Source organism: Sciurus carolinensis, chromosome 12 (genome assembly GCF_902686445.1).
Source record: "Sciurus carolinensis chromosome 12, mSciCar1.2, whole genome shotgun sequence".
Classification (NCBI taxonomy): domain Eukaryota; kingdom Metazoa; phylum Chordata; class Mammalia; order Rodentia; family Sciuridae; genus Sciurus; species Sciurus carolinensis.
Window position 1 is genome coordinate 103,956,275 of NC_062224.1, and position 20,378 is coordinate 103,976,652.

A 20,378-nucleotide genomic window follows, 5' to 3' on the forward strand; every position below is an offset into this window, starting at 1 on the left:
GAGGCAGAGGATGGAAGGACGGAATCAATGTCCCGAGGTGAGGTAATGGCAACCCTCTTCCTGAACGGGCTCAGAGTGTTTGGCTTTAGTCTCGCATTGTTTTGTTTTGTGGCATCCTGGATATTCCCCTGGCAGTCTCCTGCTCGGGGTTGCCCAATTTATTGATATCCAGAGCTGGTGCCTTGTGAACTAATCTTTACAGACCACCTAAGAATGGCCTTTAAAGAGGATTCTTTATTCCTTTTGTAAAATGTAGTAAAAATCATGTCATTGACCCTGAGTTTATGGTTCATTTACATGTGCCGTAAACTTGAGAGTTACTTGATATTTCAAATTGCCTTGAATATTGCTGTTTATATGTGTACAGTATTTTTAATGTTGCCATTAACTTTATTGCTACTTTTACAGTTATTATCTCCCACTAATGTTTCTCCCATTTAGTTATTAAATGAATATGGAAATTAGAAGTAAAGAATAAGCAAATTAGGGCTTGTTTCAGAGACAAGAATGGAGGCATTTTTGTAATAGAGTTATATAATTATGATTTGCTTGCTTTTTAAAGCTGTTTTCTTCCTTTTTTCTTAGAAACCCATCTGAGGATCAAAGTGTCCTGTGTTTCATCAACAGAAGGGGACCACCTGCCCAGCACCTTTTTCTCGTTAAGATGTGGCCCTGAAAGGTTCAGCACATCAAGTATGGTAAGTTTGGGGAGGCACTTTTATATGATGATATAATCATGAGGACAGTGGTGACACCTGACATGCATTGAATACCTACTGTGGGACAGATACTGGTTTTTCTCTTCAGATGCAATAGCTTGTTCATTCCACACAACAATAGAAATGGGTTTCTACTGTTCCCATTTTAAAGATGCAGGAAGTCGGGGCTGGAGTTGTAGCTCAGTGGTAGAGCACTTGCCTGGCATGTATGAAGCCTTAGGTTCGATACTCAGCACCACATAAAAATAAATAAAATAAAAATAAAGATCCATGACAACTAAAGAAAAATTAAAAAAAAAAAAAAAAAAAAGATGCAGGAAGTAGCTCCATGGCCTTCTCCAGGGCACACAGCAAATGCATGTGATGCCCAGGTATGTACTTAGTGGGCCTGACTTCAGCACCTGCACTCACAGCCTGCACTCTTCTCTCTGCTTCTGCTTATGTTTAAGGTGTTCTCAAGCAGTATGTGTCTATGACTAGTCCCAATATTTTGTGTTTAAAATGTCTAAAAAACTGACATCTTAGTTTTTAGTTTGGGAAAATTTCCCAGCTCACTAGCAAAAGAATGTGACATACAAGTAAAGGCAAGTTTATAATACCCCAGAGGCAACATATAAGGTTTAGGGACATACTGTGTAAAGGTAACCAATAAATATTCCAGTTATAATACGGACTCCTGAGAGAAATTCAGAATAGTGTGTATGTATTTCCTAGTGTCATTAGCCTATGAAAGGACATGGGCCTGAGTCTTAGTTTAGAAGGAAACAAAAAAAAAAAACAAAAAAAAAAAATCACCGATTCAGGTAAATTCCTTACAGGCCTCTTTGCCCAAGAAATCAACTTGTCATAAAAGTATGAAGCTCTAGGCTGTCAAATTCTATCTTTCCAATACCAGGGGTGATTAAAATGCCACAGGAAAGAAAGAAATGATTGGAGAAAGACACAAAATCTAAAACTTAGAGATTTCCAGTCCAGCATCCAAGGACCTTGACCTCTCTGAAAGATAGCTGCATTTTTCATGGATTGGCCATGAGAAAAATCTTGCCTAATAAAATTGTACATTTTAGGACTTGAGAAGCTGTCTTTGACCAAACTACAGAAACTTCTCCTGGAATATTGGTTTCTGTGTAACTGGAAAAAAAATATTTAGATTAAAATCATAAATCCAACAATAGAAGAAAATGTTTTCCCCAGAAGAATGAAGCAGACAACTGTTCTCAGAATGGAGAATTCAGTGGGGCCCATGTCCTAGGGTTTGCACCTTTCCTGTCAGTCAGGAAGCTAGTGCAGTCAGGAGTGATACAGGCCAAGGAAAAAATGACAGTGTCTCCTGAGAGTCTTGGGGAGTCATCTCTTTCCTGAACTTGATAGCTAAGCTGGTGTACTATAATCCTCTCCCCCTCTCACAGAGGAAGCTGGTTATAGTGTTTCTTTCTCGTCATGAAGCCCTGTGGTTCCATAAGATCCTGTACTTTGTTAAATTTCTCACCTGGGGAGAATATTGTCCTGATCAGAAAACATTCAATATTTTTAGAGAACCATGGAGGACTTGGTTTTTTTCCCCAAACCTTTCAGGACCAAACATCCTTAGAATTCTGAGAACATCTGTAATTCCTCATAACCAGCTGGGCTGAGCAGACCTCATCCTACAGGGACTGAGAGGTTGTGTCCCACTTGCCCCTGACAAGGCTTCATTCCCAGGGTATCTTCTTTCAGTAGGAGCAAAGACACAAATCAAGTGAGAGGAATCAGGCTAATGGATTCTTTACAACAAGGTTTTATTTATTCTTTTCTTTGACCCCCCCAAAACAGTAAAGTTGTTCATCTTTCTTTTATTTTTTAATGGTTTTCCTTTTGGATCCAAACGAGCATTTATATTTCAGGATCTCCACCTGATCAACATGCAGTGCTGAACTCTGGCTTTAGGCGAGATGCACCGATACTTGGGGTGGGCCAGCATTAGCTGCCATTCAGTCACCGTTACTGCAGGAGTGTCAGGCTGGCACACCACAGTGGATGCTGCCCGCAAGGAGTGTCTAAGGGGGCTTGACTCACATGTGTCTTATAATGAAGGTGGCAGCGTTTTTACAGCCTGAGGAAGAGCACCCGGTTTCCCTCGTGATCCTATCTTTCATGTTCATCCTCTAAGAGCAAATCAAGGAGGGAAGGCCTGGCCTGAGGTTGCAAAGGACAGAGGATGTGGACTGGACACCCTGTAGTCCGCCTACTTGTAGTGTTATCCTTTGCGGTTAGTACCGGTGCACCTTGCAGTTTAAAATCTGTTCCTGATCAGACTCGTCCCCTGTCCCATCGATCGGCTCTTCTCCCCTCCCATGGTGCTTGCGTCTTAAGAAGGTCAAAGTAATCGCTCCATTATTGGTGCTACTATATTGAAGAGTTGCTGAAGTCCTAGATTGTCTTTGGGCTGCTTTAAAGCAAGAACCTCTTTTCTCTCCATCTTTCAGGTCTGGAAAAGCTTTTCAGGAATCTACTAATCCTCTGAGGTTTCAAGTCCACTACCATACATGAGTTTAACGGAAAGGACCTCTCTGAATCTGGTACCGTGCTAACGAGTTTACCTACAGCCTAAGTGAAAGGGAGGATCCAAGGTCATATGTCTCTAAGCCTGTCCTCTTCTGGGACTTGCTAGCATCTTTCATCTCAACTTGTCTTTGTTCTATAGATTGTCTTCCTGCTCTGTACCAGTTGTCCCAGCTATGAAATGCCAAACACACTTGGTTCTTTAAATGTTTCTCCTTCGTTTGTTATTCTGAGCGAGTTCCAAATCTTGGACTCAGTTTGAGTGGACTTGGACTGCTCTCCAATGTCACCAAGGGGGAAGTTCCTTTGTAATTGCAGCACTTAGGGTGGCTTTGTATAAATTTTGGCTTGTTCACAAAACACCAGAATAGAAAAACACTGACTAAAGTTCAGCCTGCAGGCTAAGTATATATCCCCATTGGTAGCCATTAAAATTCAATACCTATGTTTTTACTAAATCCACTGGATCTGCTTAATGTTATACAGCTCTGTATCAAATGTAACTAAGACCAGAACTACTGTATACTTTAATTGGCAGTTAGATTTCATTGTTTAGCCCTCATTTCATATTACCCTTATTTTTAAAAATTAATTAATGGCACTTTGAAATTTTGGAGTATGTTTTTGTTTTGCTCACCCCTTGTATTTTTAATAGACTTGCTTTAAGTGGCGGTTCTTGTACAGTATAGGCCATAGCCACAAGAGATCAGAATAATGGAAAGAAAACAACTGAGTCATCAAATAAGGTTGAATTCAGACACAGCAGATACAACTGATTTAGTCTCCTTCTCACTTTTGGGGCCATCCTCTGAGGAAACCAAAGAGGAAACGTGGCACTAACTGGCACAAGTTCAAGTATCTGTTTCTAGAATTCAGAGGAAGCCATTCTTATCTCTGACATGCTTGTAGAATAAGTAAAGATTCATTTTTCCAACACTGGGTTGGAGCAAATGTCTGGATGAGGTCATTCAGTGTTGCTTTGTGGGTATTCCATCTATGCCTAAGTGTCCACAAAGAGAAGACCATTCATGGAAGCTTGCAGAGGGAAAACTCAATTTCTTTCCTGGATTAAAGAAAAAATCTGAACTTTTTTCTTAGCTTAGAAGGGAGTAGGGGGGTAAGAAGAGTAGGATGTGAAATTAAAGCAAGTCTTAGATTCAGGTCCCATTAAATATGAAATTTCTCCAAAATAATGCTTATAGTAATGCCAATAATTTCTTAGTTCCTTAGGGAAATATAATGAGTGAAGGTTTTTCTGATTGACTTGTGGAGACTAAGTGCTTTAAATTGTGTATTATTAACATACGAACACTTGACACACCCATAAACCAGCCAAGTATTAGTATTCCAATTTTCCTAACAAGGGAAAGAGAACACATACAATACTCTTGCTGAAGGCACAAATTAGTATAGAAGGCTGAAGTATAATTTATTATTTTTGACTATAATTTTCATTTATCAGATTACTAAACTTTAAAAATTATCTTATCAAGACATAAACTTGGCATTTGTTGGTTGAAGATATCTGGGGGAAAAAAAATCTACATCTTATTATTTCTTTGACTTTTACTGATGTTCGGAGCAGGGCAGATTTTCATTAAGTTAAATTTTAAGTCCCTAGGAAGAGAAGAGACAGAGATATGGACAGACAAGTCAGAGTTCAACTTACTGAGACACAGGAGAAGGAAGACAAGGAGGAGACCAGAGGAAGGACAGAGCTGGTACTGTAACCTCAGATTTTACACTCAACTATTATAGCATTAATTGGTCAGAAATTAATCCCTAAAGAGAAGCAGATTCATAACACTGCAGAGCACAAACTTCTTTGCTACTCTAGAGCAGGTCTGATTAAAAAAAAAAAAAATCAAGCAACCAATCCACCAAAAATCCCCAAACAGATAAAAATGAACATAAATGCCCACACCTCTCTCTACCTCATCTGCTCAACTCTTTCATACCTCTAGAAATAAGAATTCAAACCTCAAGAATGTATTTACATAGTAGCATGGCTTATTGTAAAGTCTCTTTTTGCATTAGAAGGTCAAGGTGCTAACCTTCCTACTTAGAGCATGGCAGAAGGATATGAATGGAAGGAAGACTACAAAAACAGAAGGGCACTGGGGTCCCCCAGCCTCGGCAGCTGTCCCTTACACTTTGCTGTGAGCCCCATTCATACTTCTCAACCAGATGGGTTGAATTTTATCCAGACTATATTTTCAAGGCCTTTGGGAAGGTCAGGACAATTTGAAATCTGTTCTTTTGGCTTGGTATGACCTTTTGGGGATGCACAAACCCTAGAAAGTCAAAAGAGAAAAGAAGATTCAAGTAAAAGAAAAGATGGTCACCATAAACTGAAGGTAGTTCTTTCTGTTCCTAGACCCTTGTCCTTCCCTGAAGTACACCCATGTACTCTGGGTGACTTGCAGTAAGTGGCAGCTGATTGAACACCCTAGTAGTCTGTGCCCAGCAGAGAAGACACTGATGGCTGCTCTACTTGGGGTAGACACGGCTATGATGAATAGGAGGGAAAAAAAAAAAAAGCTCCTGGTACAGGTAGCGCTTATTAATTTGGCATCTCCTTTGATCGCCTTCATGGCAAAAGTAAGGTTATAACCCCTAATTTTATTTACATTTTGTTAAAATAAGTCACACATGGATATATTTAAAGATAAGATATCCAAACCTGGACCTGGTTCCTTAAGGGCTCTTGTCTGGAGTTAACTCATCATGCTGTGGCCACTGGCAAAGGACCTACCTCCTCTTCTTCCTTCCCCACATCATAAAGTCCTCTTTTGCTCGTGGACAGTGCTTAGTACTCTAGGACCCAGTCTGTCCAACAGGCTAGGTAAAGAATCTGCCGCGAATAGTCCTCCCTGGCATGGAAATGCCACCTTGCACCAGAATTCTTGGCATTTGCCAGCCTCAGGCCTTTGAATGCTCAAAACAAGACCAATAAGATACTGATTAACAACAAAGCAGTGAAAGTTCTTTAACTCTCAAGTCTCACAAAAATCTCTGCCAAGCAGGAGATTATTTGCTTCCCTTCTGCTGTGTTTACCCTTTACACACAGCCTTGTAGTATTTCGATATTATAACTGAGCTGAGAAATGAGAGGATCTCTCAACTCACCCCTAGCTCTACCCACTAAAGAAATAATCTGTCCAAAAACAAAACATCCGTAGTAGGCTTTACAAATAGAATGTAACGAAAAGTTGAGAACTTCCTATTTTAAAAAACTTTTTTTTTTTTTTTTTTGGTAAATGTGGTTCTGCTTAGTCAAGAGACTTCTCTGCAGCAAGATTTCATCAAGTACAAGGACATTTCATGCACACCTTTCAGTCTACTTCAACTCACCCTGTGAAGATCACCTGGTGAGTCCCAGGACTTATTTCATTAGAAAGTAAAATTCTGTAATGGCAGAGGCAGTTGGGCCAGCAAACAGCTTAGATTGGGTAGCCGTCTTGGGAGTTGGATCTGTGCTAACAGGCAGCAAAACCAAGGTGGGTGGGAAGTTAGAGGAGACTGTGGCTCATCACATGGGCTCAGTGGGGTTGGGGGATGTGTGGCTGAGGGGTGGACTGTAGGTCTTCTCTTTCTGGCCACAGAGTCAAAGGAGGGCAAAATTTAGAACACCTGGGAGTCAGCTTCAGGAAAAGGTTTTTTAGTGCCCTCAGTACACTATGGGGACAGTGAGTAGAAGAGCTGCCAGGAATAGAAAGAGCTTCTTCAGCTAGAAGAGTGCAACAGCTCTGCTGCACACACTCCACCCACAGGTAGTCGTCTTCATGGCTCCTGTGGAGCCTGGAGGATGCTACAGGGCGCTGTCCCTCTACAGGCCAGGTGGTTCTTTGCTGACCCTGGCTCACAGGGCACCTTGGTTACAAGCCTTTGCGGAGGGCTGCTGGCATCTTTCTCCTGCAGAGGGAGACGGTGCTGTGCAGTCCCCACCTGTTTGGAGCCTTGAGTGGAGAGAGGGATAAACATACACCTAGTTACAGCATCTCCCTATCTTGGTTTTCCTCTTCCTCTCCTTGTTTTGAGAGATGATGAAGACTAACATTAGCAAGGATTGTTGGACATCTGACTGAAGAATCTTCTGAGGGAACCTCCAGTGCCCAGATTAATCATGCGGCATAGCACAAGATGCAGCTGGGATTCTTAATATAAGAGAAGCATGGGCTTCTGAATCTAAAGGGGGTTCCTCTCAAGGGAAAGAGAATCTGAGACCTAGGAAGTCCTCGATGGCTACAAGCGGGAAAGGGTGGCATTCATGTTTATTCTGAGGCAGGAGGAAACTAAAGGTGATTATGATAATGAGATCATGACTGACCAGAAAACTCTCTTTCATTTTCTGGTCTTAATAGAAGGGTAAGTGCAGGCTAATGCATGGGGTACTGGGGGTGGATGGCAGAATCTCGTTTCTTGGTCAGAGGAAGTTCAATGAAAGAAGCAAGTTTATAATTTCATTAGTATTTAAAAAAAAAAAACCCAAGTGGTCCGTCAGGTGACCACACCCGCAGCACTTCATAACTTAACAGAGCTTTATGCAGGACTTGTGTGTGTTCAAGGAATTCAGTGTGCAGGAAGTCTTTCTTCCTGACACAGTAAATTTGGTGTTCATGCTGTTGTTTGCAGATTCCATTTATGATCATTATTCTGCCAGCCCACATTTCTCCTGCTGATGAAATGGGCATAAACTATCACCATGATGTGCTTTCTCAAAACACCATTCAACAAATGCTCTGGCTAGAATGGCCACCTGTTATAGGCTTTCCCTGAGGAAAGCTGCTGTCCGCGGTGGAGGAAAGCAGTTTTGTGCACACAAGGCAGCCCATAGCAGCACTTTGGCATGGAATGAGGCTGAGCAGAGAAAACCTTAGAAACAATAGAAGGCCCAGCATCAGAGTCTCCTGTAATGAGCACACCTGTTAGGATCACATTCCCAGCTGTCCCCAAGCACTCATGTGCTGAGTGGGAGAGGAAAACAAAGATGGAAGAGGGTCTAAGAGTGGGAGCCTTTGTCTGTCTCACCAGCCCCTGTCCTGGGACTACTTTGGTTTGGGGCTGACTGTGAGTCAGGAAGCTCCATCAACACCTAGAAGAACAGGCAGGTCTATTACAAGTGATTCTCCAGCCACATGGTTGAATTTTACTAATGTGGCTGTGCCTTATTTCTATTTCAACCCGGGAATGGGAAGAAAAACAACTTCACAAGAAAAGAGAAGCTCCTTCTAAGATCCCCAAGAGTCCTGGGGACTCTGTCTTGGGGAGGATGAAGTGTTCATCCACTGAGCTCCCACTATAGGGGTCCTCAAGTCTCCTTAAGGAGGGCCCTACCTGAACCCCCTCTGGGACAGTCATTCACCTGCTGTGATGGCACTTTGGAGAGGCTTAAGGGCCTGGTGCTTCTCCACCAGATAGACAGGACATGTTCCATAGAATGTAGCAATCAAGTGTATGCTGCAGGAACACGGACTGGCCAGGCAAAGCCTCTCTCTCAATGCTTCTGTATACAGGGAGGGGTTAGAATGACATCGTGGCTGAAGGCTGTCTTCTGCCCAGCTTTTACTCTGGGGAAGGGGAAAGCCCAGCCCTGTTTCAGGGAACATTTGGGCTTGGGGAACCCCATCAGAGCCTACTTTGCTAGAAGGAGCAGCCAAGGTTGAAGCTGAGGTATATTTACTAATCATCCTGATCAACTGACCCTAAACCCCAAACCAGGTGAAGCTATAGACCCAAAGGTCCCTCCTCACTGGAGGTCCTCAGTAAACTGACACTTCTCATTTCAGTCTATCAGCCTTTCCCATCCTTACAGAAGTCCCTACTGGGTGAGGGTGGTCCTTGTGGATGTGTGTGTTCTGCCCTCTCGGGGAAGTGGCAGGAAAGACTGAGGGCCTGGCACGTGATCTCACTAGGCTCAGCCCTGGCCTTCAGCCAGGATGTGCTGTATGGCCGAAGCACTGTTCCCAATATGAAGTTACTCCTATGCTGGTTGGAAAACAGACTCTGCCTGAGTCCCTAGGTTCCCTTCATCCCTACCTCCACCCTGGGGTTCCCCATGACCAGCATCTAAAGAGCCACTGCTGGGAACAGCACGGGGCTCCCACGCTGTGGCTGAACTTGACCTAGGTTGGTGCCCTGGCCATAGGTGTTGTTTAACTCCACCCTTACCAGAGCTGCAGGCACCACTGTGGGCCCTGGGGACCACCTCACCTGTTCTCACTGTCACAGCACCTACTATGTGGATAACAGGCCTCGGGATCTAGGACTGTACCCACCAGCACCTCCAGTTCTTTCTCTGGCCCTCGCCTCCATGGTACGGGCTGCTGGGCTATGGCTTTTCTCACCCAGACCAGCCCTTGCGACTGCCACAGCACCCTGAGCTCTTCTGCCCTTTCCTTCCTGCCGCCTCCCCTGGGCAGCCTAACGTTCCCGACTCGGCTTGCGCTTCTCCGGGGGAAGCAAGCCACAGACTAACGCATGAGGTGCCACCATTGCCCTGCTGGCAGTGGTGGGAGGAGATTGGTCTCCCTCGGTCTCTACTACTCCCCAGTGACAGGCTGCTCAGGGCAATGAGTGTAGACACAGGCCAGCCAGATCCCTCCTGGGCTTCTAGAAGAGTGGGAAGGGGCCGGGGAAGCCAAGCCACCCTCACTTCCCTCCTTCTGTGGGACTAACCCTCCGTATTTCTGTACTTTCTTTCCCCAGCAAAGAGGCAGAACTATGGCAGTGCCCATCTTGCAAAGGGAAGTGACGCAGTTGGTGGGTTGGACTGGTTTTCCATTTGTCCTCTGCTGCTGCTTCTGATAATGCACGCGTCTTTCCATCTTCCTTCTCCCTCTTCCTCCCCCCCGGGGCCGCACAGGCTTCCCAATTCGGTCTTGGTTTTCTCCCTGTGAGAGAAGAGCATGCATCGGAGGGGGGAGCAGCCTCTAGCACTTGTCATCTTCTTCTGTGTCACTCAGGAGGTCACTGACGGCTCCACACATCACGCCGGGCCCAGGCCCCCCACGCCTCCGTCGCCGATAGTGTCCATTGGGCATCTGCCAGCTGTGCCGCAGGGGTGGGGCTGAGCCGATGGTGTTGGAACGGCCCAGGCTAGTAGCCACAGCTGCTTCAAAGGTGAGTGTCTCCTCCTCGCCGCAGTCCGAGGCATGGGAGTCTTCGTGCAGGGCCAGGTAGGGCTCCGAGATGTAGCGCTGTGGGGAAGAGTGCTGGCCCTGCTGGGGGTGTGGGGAGTTGGAAGACTCGGCCAGGCAAGCATTGCTGCCCTCCAGGGCTTGGGAGGTCAGAGGAGATCCGCCCTCGCTTCTGTCAGCCGGGGGAGAGATGCTGCCAGCGTGTCGCATGAGGGAGCTGTAGGAAAGGAGGGGCCGAGGCTTTGGTGGGACAGGTGGAAGCTGCCGACGACTTCGTCTGGGGGTGCTGGTGTCGGAGATGGAGGGGATGGAGCTCTCACTCAGGGACCCTGTGCCCTACACAGGAGAAAGACGGCATGTTAGACTGGTTGGAATGGTCACCACTTGGGGTCCTAAAGTCCCTAAGCCCTCCTACAGCCAGCCCTTGGAGTCTGAATTTTGGGGAAAGCAGTCTGAGAGGGAGTCCCCTGTACCGCTCACATTCCCTCAGGAACATATCACCTAGACCAGGACATCTCAACTTTCAACTCAACAATTCTCTGGGGATCTGGTTAATCTGCAGAAGCAGGCCCAAGAAAGACTTTAAATTTTGAAGAAAGATAACTTTGTGAAAGATAAATGAATACTCTGAATTGTTCTGTCTGGGAAACTTTTTGGAAAGTGGGTTCTAAGGGAATCAACTTTCTTCCCTTGCTGCCTTCAGTTGTACAGCCCCCATACAGTTAGCTCAGTCTTTCATGAGTCCTCACCTATTCCCAAGGGTACTGGAGCCAGCATGTTGGTATGTGGGTGCCGGGACAGTACTTCTCCTCACACGTGACCTACGTATGAACCATCTGATCTTTTCAAATACAGATTTGGTTCTCACTAGACTCCCCCAGGTCCTGGGAATGTGCAATGATAGCCAACTCCATAGGTGATTCTGTTCTACAGTGAAATTTGAAAAGCACTGTTCTAGAAGGCAGACTGCCCATGTCTGCTTTAACTCTTCCTAGCTGACCATGTCTCCCATCTGGGCTCAGAGAGCCTTGAGGAGAGCTAATGGTTGGGAGTGAAGAGTGATAATGGGTCAGAGGAAGTTTTCATACAGCTGCTAGTTATTTATTAGGTATAGATCAGGGTTTCAGCAAAAGGCCAGACGAGATGCAGTACCCCCTGCCACCCCACTTAGGATGGCTAGACAGTAAGTAAACATTTAAATCATTCTGAGGTCACACAGTAGTCAAACCTCTCTGGCTAAAAGACTACCCTTTGTTCCTGAACACCTGGAAGGGAAGGACCTCTGGGCACTACTATCTTTCTTAGGGGAGAAATCTGATTTTTCTGTGAATTCACATCATCAAGAAGAAAGTAGCTAACCTCTATGCAGCTGTTTCCTGTGAAACTCAGGTCTCTGAGGCTGTGGGATGCCCATGTTCTGCTCCTAATGTCACAGCCCTTCTTTCTCTTTCCTGCAGAGGCTCAACTTGCCCTCTGAGCTCACCTGTCTGTTGGGGGTCTGTGACCTGCCCTCACTGGGTGACCTGGACTGACGGCGCTCAGGGGACTCCCAGTCAGCTTGGGTCCCTCGCTCCTCAGAATTGCAGCGGGAGACATCAGGAGAGAGAAGATGTTTTCGTTCTTTTGATCGTCCCCGCTCCCTGCCCCCTGAGCGGTGGGTGTCAGACTTGTGACCTGTGAGAGATGACAAAACTAGTTATACCTCAGTTTACTCTGGTCCATAAGGCTGAACTCTCACTAGGTGTCACACCTCAGCCTGGTTTACGAACTGCATGTTTATGCCTCCACAGAACGGTGTTAGGAGGTAATCAGGTCATAGGGTGGAGCCCTTGTGATGGGATAAGGGCCCAGAGACACTCTCTACCCTGTGAGAAGGCAGCCATCTGCAAACCCAAAAGAATGCCCTCACTAGTCACCAGATCTTCAGGACAACGGATGATCCAAAAGGAGGTGGGAGAGACGCTAGAAAATGATCCTTTTGTGAGCAGGTAAGTCCTCAAGTTGCCACTACAAAGACATGTATGTCAAGAACACAGTCTGTTCTCTTGCTTCCATTTATGCTAGACACAATAAAGATAGAATCTTTGCCAACAGTGTGGCTCAGGAATTCTCTATGTCCTACACATGGGTGTGTAGCTTTTGTGGGGGAAGATAGAACCTTCTCCGTTCCCTTCTGTTCAGTTCTGTGAACGAAATAATGACACACCAGGGTGAGAACCCCCAGGTTGAAGTCAAAGGATCTCAGTTCTAGTCTCAATTCTGTCACCAACTGGCTCTAAGATATTAGGCCAGTCACTATTTTTCAACTGATTCTTTAGTTAATAGATTGAATTAGACTAATAATTTTTAATCAGTGTAGCCCTTTTGAGAGAGGCAAAGAAAAAACTTAAATGAAATCCAAATCCATGAAACAATTCCAGATGGTACCATTTTGGTTGAGGTGGAGTTGATGGTTAAAATTTGGCTCCTCCCACCCTTCCACCAACCAGAGGGGTCCTAACACATCCTAAGGAAGCTCCATGGTTTTGCAGGTTATTTGAAAACCTCAATTCCATTGATTTGTACAGCCCTATTCTGGAAGGAATTACATCAGCATTTATGATGTATACAAAGGGCTTTGACCAGCTTCAGGATGTTATGTAAGATGTGGGAACGCCCTTTGGTAAGGAGCATGCTTCCTGGCTTCTCTTAAACCCTGTCTTCCTCTGAATTCTGTTCAATCATCTGTAGTCCTTTCCAGAATAAGCCCATTGGCTTAGGAGCCAGCTACCTGACAAGAGAGGCCACGCCGACCACCACCTCACCTGAGTCGGAGTTCAGGCGGTGGGCTGACAGCCGCAGGGAGGAGTGGTAACTCCGGCGACGAGACTTGTAGGTGTTTTCACTACTTCGCTCCATGGAGAATTCCTCCAGCCATGAGGAATTTGAACGCTTATCCCGAATAGTAGAAAATGACCGTCTCATGGAGCTAGGGTCTGTCACCACCTGGAAATTTGAACCCCCCGAGGAACACAGGACTGGATTAATTATTGAACGGGCTCAATGTCCACCAGTGGGATGGAGACTGTTGAGAACTGCAAGTCATAAACCCTGGAAGTTGCAACCTCCCTTCAATCCCACGTATTCAGACTTTAGCTGGTGAAGCTGCTCAATAACATCCCCTATATTATATTAGCATAGTCTTTGAAACCAGGCTAGGATCTTCTCTTCGTGCTCAAGAATGCAAGCACCTGAGTGTACTAGGCAAAACCAAGCAGGATATGGGCAGGCCCTGAGAAAGTTTTCCACAGAGCTATGCACCACAGTGACTGTGGGGACCGGCTGCAAATACTGAGCCACTTGGAAATATGAGAGGGCCATTGTCAAAGAGGCCATGCCCTGGAGGAAGTATGACTTTGCATTATGTTTTGCCCTCACAGAGAAGGCCATGCCCTGTAGCACTGGAGCCCACAAAAGCTTGCAATTTAATAACCAAGAATGCTCCACTCTCCCTCTTAACCAGCCCACCTTAAACCACAGATGTCAAAACAGATCCACCAAAACTTCTTGTCTCTGTCAAAACCTGATGTAACATAGACAGACAGAAAAAAGAAGCCAGGAAAACAGACAAAGAAATGAGGCGTGGCCTGCACTTGCTAAGACAGTCCTGACATACAGCTGTGTGAAGTAACTGCATGTGTGCTGGGGGGGCGGCCAGGAAAGGGGCAGGGGTGGGGGAAATACACAGAAAATCCTGGAAGATATTTCTTGCTTGGCTGGTTAAGTCTTGAGACTGCTTAGCCCACTGGGGGAAGTTATGCCATTTTGTTGGCTAGGCCATTGTGTTTAGGGACTCTGAAAACAGTGGAGGAGCAGGCTGTCTTACAAAAGGGGTGGGGGCAAGTCCAGGCTCACCTGAAAACATCAGGTGTGTCATCACCCACCTAGTACAGCCTGGGATGCCACTGCATAAGATACCTGGTGGTTGCTTTTTACCTGGGGATCCACGGTCAGGCGTGGCATAGAGGATGCCCTCCCCGATCCCGCATGCTCCTGGGTGTCCGGAGGAAGGTAGATGCCATGGTTAGAGGACTGCACGCTTTTTATTTCACTAACCTCTGGCTCCTGGAAATAAACACACAGCCAAGCTTGTGGGACTTGGTTCCAGCTCGTTGCTTCTCACCTCCAGTGAGTGATTTTGCCTCTTCAAAAATGGCCTTCAGAAGGAGACTGGCATCTTTTAGGTCTCAGTTGTGTGTATATATGTGCACATTATACCAAATGTCCCAAAGTTCGAACTGGGATTGAGAGGTGAAGACCATGTTTTTCTGATCAAATACCTTTTTTTTTTTTTTTTCTAATCGCTAAGCAGTGCTTCAGATATTATAGCATTACGAAACATGAAGTTTACTTTCTGAGAGGTGTTACCGTTCAGTTTATTTTAATCTGAAGAGAACTTTTGTTAAATTGTAAAGGAAATCACTATCTGATATCCATTGTATCTTTCTTAAACTTTAAGACACAAGAATTCATTAAACAAGAGTTTTCTTACAACTGAAACCATCCCAAAACGTGACAGGTGGCCATCTCTCAGGGATGCTCTGACTACTGCAATCTAATAGAAATATAATGCAAACTACTTTGTAATCAATATAAAAATCAATGAGATAGTTTACATTTTATTTGTAGTCATCACATTTCAAGTGCTAAGTACCACATGTATTGGGCTGTGCCCCTCTGGAATGTTAGAAGTTTAGCTCTAAGTCCCTGTCAAACTCTTATTTTCCTGGTCAAAGGACATCAGTGTGACAGTTGAATATGCTCTGTAAAGACAGCTACGCAGTGACACTGAGAATGGAGCTGCCTTAGAGATGTTTACATGGGCCACCCCAAAGAGATCTAAGAACATCTTGGGCATATGGAGATTATACTTGAAAAAAGCTATTTTATATTTAGGAAACAGCATCCTGAAAGCATTGACGTATGAGTAGGGTATTGTCTAAAGTATGAGGCACTGGGACACCTGCCTCATGCGGTTTCTGGTGTGCATGTGAGGAAGTCCTTCCCAGGAATGTGATGTGGGCACTTGAAAAAGCTAGTGTTTGCAATACATGCTCTTTATGACACACAGTTCTGACTCCAAACAGACGTGGTAACAACACTGCGGGGTACAGGTGTCAGAGGCGGTGTGAGACACACTCCGTATGCACACGCACGAATCATGGCCACGCCTCAGGATGTGCAGAAGTACACAGTGGTGAGTGAGCTGACACCTGAACTAAATTACAGACACCAGCACCGACAACAAGATGAACGCACATCCAAGAAGTCCTGGCACTACGGCTCAGCCCTGGGGAAACCCACAGAAATGAGGTAATAAAGTCTCATGGAGATTTTTCTTACCAGACACATCACCAGGCAAGCAAGCTGTAAAATGCTGAGAGACCCTTTTAAGAATCAAATTACCTGGTCCCATTAGTCCCTAGGCTTTGGTGCTAATTTCCTCAGAGGGGAAGACAGAATTATTCCAAGAAATCCTACCCACCTCATGAAGTACACCCTTGGGAAAATCACTCATGCACCAGAGGCCTCTGGCCTAGTGGTGTCCCCCACACAACCACAATAAGCCTCAGCAATCACAGAGGACAGAATCACCCATTTGTTTGAGCTACTGACATGTGTGCTCCCTCTGAGAGATATCCATTCAGAATGGCTCTGGGATTCACAGTAGTAGCAGAGAGGAGTCAGGAAAGAAATGAAGGATAAAAAAGAACCACAGATGAATCATAAAGTGATGTGGAACTCACTTAGTACTAGCTGTCTATATAGACTTTTGCAAAGACTGGGTTTTACCTTTCTCTCTCCAGTCCAATTAAGCTTGGGAGGGAACTTGAGCTCACTGCTCCTGAACTAGGAATAATGGTAAAGTTGATTAGCTTTGGGAATCACCTTGTAGCTTTGTATTGGCAAAGCCAAATCATTAATCTGCCCTCTCTTCAAGCTTTAACTTGATTCAATAGGCCTCTAAGAAATTTCACCATCAATGCTAATGAAAAACATTTTGGGCTCAGAAAAATGACTTTAAGGGCCTGTGAGGATGTATTTGACCTTGTAAAATTGTGACCAAAAGGGCCAACCTACCTGAATCCACACAGAGCAGAGGTGGTAGAGTCTCCTGTACCTCCTGGCAGAAAGATAGCCACTGTTGCACATGCTACCACTAAGAGCTGGCAGGGGCATTTCTGTGTTCCTATAAGCAGTACCTGGTACACTATGCCACAGGGCTGGTGCCACTCTATCTTAAAGTTTGCTGTCAAAGGTAAGATTTTATATGACTTTTACCACCTACATTTGATGCTCAAGGACATAAACTAAGAGGGCAATGTGAGTTCCTGTAGGAGTGAAGGGGCCTCTGAGATTGTTAAACCTAAAGAGAGAACATTCTTAGAGAACATGAAGAACTAGGCTGTTGAAAGTAGGAAATTCCCAGGAAAACTGGTTAGACTACCAAAAAGGGTTTTCATGATCAATAATGGCTATGAAATAAAATTTGAAAATGAAAGTGGGAGGGATCGGGAAACCAAGGAAGTCTTTTTGAGATCATGTAACTCATTCATTCACCAGAGATTGCTGTTCCTGGAATTGTCCATCCTCGGTTGGGTCCATACAAGCCAACTGGAATATTTCCTGGGGGGAGAGTGGACTCATTGAAGGGTATCCACTCCGGCCACTCCTGAAAAGAATTCCAAATTTGGAGGTAATGAGAGACAGAGAAAGAGTCATTCCACAGCTGCCAGTAATAATTCCCATCCCAGACAAGACCTCCTTCTGAGCAAGGGCTAAACCCTTTGCCCTTGGCCGGCCGAAAAACCTGGTAACTTACAGGGTTTCTTTTTAAGTACTGAAAAACAGAGAAACTGGTGTTTTCAACGTGCATTTAGAACCATTTGTCATTCTGTTGGTGACTAGCATATCTGTGACAAATGACATCATTTGTCACACTCAGCCATATGGAAGACCAATGCTAGATTGTAAACCTGATTCTGTTGAGTTTCTGTATTGGGCAGAAAAATGCCCTAGTTTAAACAGTGAACAGCTTGTTTAAATATTAGGCAGCTATGGTCTTTTTAAATTTTTCTCCACTCCCAGTAATATGGTCTTATTATGCCAACATCCCTGGCCAAACTAAACTCAATTCTATGAACATTTACTGAAGGACTACTCTGTTCCATGCACTGTGTTCATTGGTTCATGAACTTGGGGGAGGCAAGTTCCACCTCTGGGTTGATAGCTAACTAGAAGAAAGTTTACACAGTGGTGGGTAAAGAGGACAAGGACAAATTCATGCCAAGTGTTTAGAGGCCTCCAAAAGAATGATAGTAAAGCTTTCACAGTATGTTGTCATTAAACCACTGAGCCAGATACTCTGGGACAATCAGGTCCTTTGGACTAGCTTGCAGAAAAAGAGGCAGTCACCCTTTAAAAATTCAACTTCTATTGCCATCCACTGTCACCTGGGTGGTAACAGCTGCCGTTGATCAAGAATACACAGTGAGCTTCTGATTATGGGAGGAGAAGCAGTGGTCAGTGGCTAGGCAGTAGCTCTGTCAGAGGTGGTGGACCTGGGGAATGTGACACCGTCTATCCCAGTGTCAGCCTTCTGCTCCAGAGAGAGCAGTTAAATCCACTGCTGATGACTGCATTCAGGGGAACACTGGAGTAATTGATAGGTGCAGTCTTACCAAATGAACATCACAGGGAAGATCTGAATCACAGGGAATCACCAGTCTGTCCCCTTGCTGCCAGAGAGGGCTCCAGCTGAGTTTCCACCACTGGTACAGAATTATCTGATATTTAAATGGTCTATCTAAATGCCAGTCCTTCCTCAATGTGACCTCTCCTGTAAACCACTGGGAACAAAATGAGTATGGCTAGTGTATACAAAATGGGCCTGTTTTTGTCCTGTAGAGAATGAATAGAATTTTCAATAGACAGGGAAGACCAGCTGTGTCCCACAAAAGTTCATGTGTTGAAAATCTCATCTTTAAAGTTCTATGTTAATGGAATTGGGAGATGGGGCCTTCCGGAGGTAATTAGGATTCAATGAGGTCATGAGGGTGGGGCTCCCATAATGGTAACAGTGGCTTTATAAGAGATGCAAGCTAACAAGCTTGGTCTGTCTTACTGTGTGATGTCCCTTACCCTGACGTGACACAGCAAGAAGGCCTTCACCAGAGGTAGACGCCACACACTTGCATTTCTCAGCCTCCAGGAGTCACGTATATATTCTTTATAAACTGTCTAGTCTCAGGTATTTTTTATAGCAACAGTAATGACAGGACCCTTGGAAACACTGAACGACTTCACAGTATTGAATAATTAGAACCCAGAGTAATCTCGTACTTAAAAAACCCTTTCAGACCGTCTCTTGTTGTCAGGAAGAAGTCCAGGATCCATCACATGGCCTCTCTCATGATCTGTTCCTGCCTCACCAGAGCCCTTTGCTCTCAGAATTCCACACACTAGACATTTTTAGTTGATTAACACAGGCTATTCCCAGAGTACAAGATGCCTCTCTCCAAGGCTCCTGTCCCTATAAACTCTATGTAATTTTTGAATTTTCTTACCTAAAGTTACTTCCTTAGGAAATCTTCTGCCCCATAACTAGTCAGATGTCCTTCTTATATGCTCTGTATCATTCTACATTTTTTCCTTTCTAGAACTTACCACAGCTGTAATCATTAAAAATGGCACGTTCTTTCCAGTAGTTTTTCCTGTTTAATGCCTGGCTTTTAACCAAATGTGCAGTCAGTGAGGGAGGGGCTCTGCCTATCATGCTCACTACCATGGCCCTAGATCAATCTCTGAACAATGCATGTTCTAAAAAGAGATGCTCCTGAGGAACCAGCCTTCTAGTGCACCAGTGTTTCCATTTCAGGAAATGCACCAATATCCCCCAAAAGCTCACACCAGAAACACAAAAGTCTTCACTCCATGTGCAAATCAATCACCAAATCCTTCCCATTCTACCTACTAAATATTCTGTCTGCCTATTTCTCCCCATTTATATCCTGTTTGTTCCAGTCACTGTCATTGACAATTTACACAATTTCAGTGACTTGTGCTCTTGTCTCTAGAATTGTTCCCCCAATCCATTAAGTCTACATTGAATTCCTAAATGAATTTTAAAGGCACAAATCCGATCATGTCACTCTGAAGCACAAAACCCCATTATCCTAAGATCAAAAATGACTTCTTCATCTTGCTTAAAATGCTCTCTTACTTCCCGACCCTATGAAGCTCTCCAAGCCCATGAGCTACCTCCTCTTCTGGGTTCTCTGTTCCAACCATCCTACAGTTTTTAGGATCCTTAAATTTACCACTCTCTCTCACCTCTCAAAGAGCTTGCCCTGAAGTCCCACTCATATGTCACTTCCTTGTGGAGATGTCCCCAAACCCTCAAACTAGGTAAGTGGTTTCTTCTATAAGGCATCACAATAACCTACTCTTCCACCTTTTAATCTGTACTAGTCATATAATTTCTTTTACCAGATGTGTTTCCAAGGGGACTGTGATCATGTTCACTGCTGTACCTCCAAGTGCCTGAGTGTTTTGGCCAAGTTCACTCCCAATAAAAACTGGTAAATAAACACCATGGAGGAGAAGCTGAAGTGATTCCATTTGAATAGCAAATCATAGACAAAACATATCTAGATCCGGTGAGAGAGCAAGGGGGTGTCTTCATTTCTAAACTAAGTACCCCTACAATGGGGAGGCACCATTGCTCCAGTCATATCTCCTTCCTTCCCTCCTGCACACAGCAAAAATAAGCATCTACTCATTTCCTGTGGACAGGAGAATACGTACCTTGCCATCTCGTCACATCGAATCATTTATAAAAATAACCAAAGTCCTTGGTCATGACTGGTCTTTTTCTTCTAAATGTACTGGATTGTGACCTGTGAGTATACTTTTCAAAAACAGATCTCCAACACCACAG

General features: G+C 44.7%; 1 protein-coding gene across 1 annotated transcript in view; it reads right to left on the minus strand.

Moving 5' to 3' along the window:
* Nucleotides 1-2,489: 2,489 nt before the first annotated feature.
* The window catches only part of Cacna1e (calcium voltage-gated channel subunit alpha1 E), a 453,197-nt gene continuing 435,308 nt past the window's right edge, over nt 2,490-20,378 (minus strand). The window contains 5 exon segments of the mRNA XM_047520455.1: nt 2,490-10,735; nt 11,883-12,073; nt 13,204-13,384; nt 14,375-14,503; nt 17,000-17,111. Coding sequence (XP_047376411.1) covers nt 10,193-10,735; nt 11,883-12,073; nt 13,204-13,384; nt 14,375-14,503; nt 17,000-17,111 — 1,156 coding nt within the window. The 3' untranslated portion in view covers nt 2,490-10,192.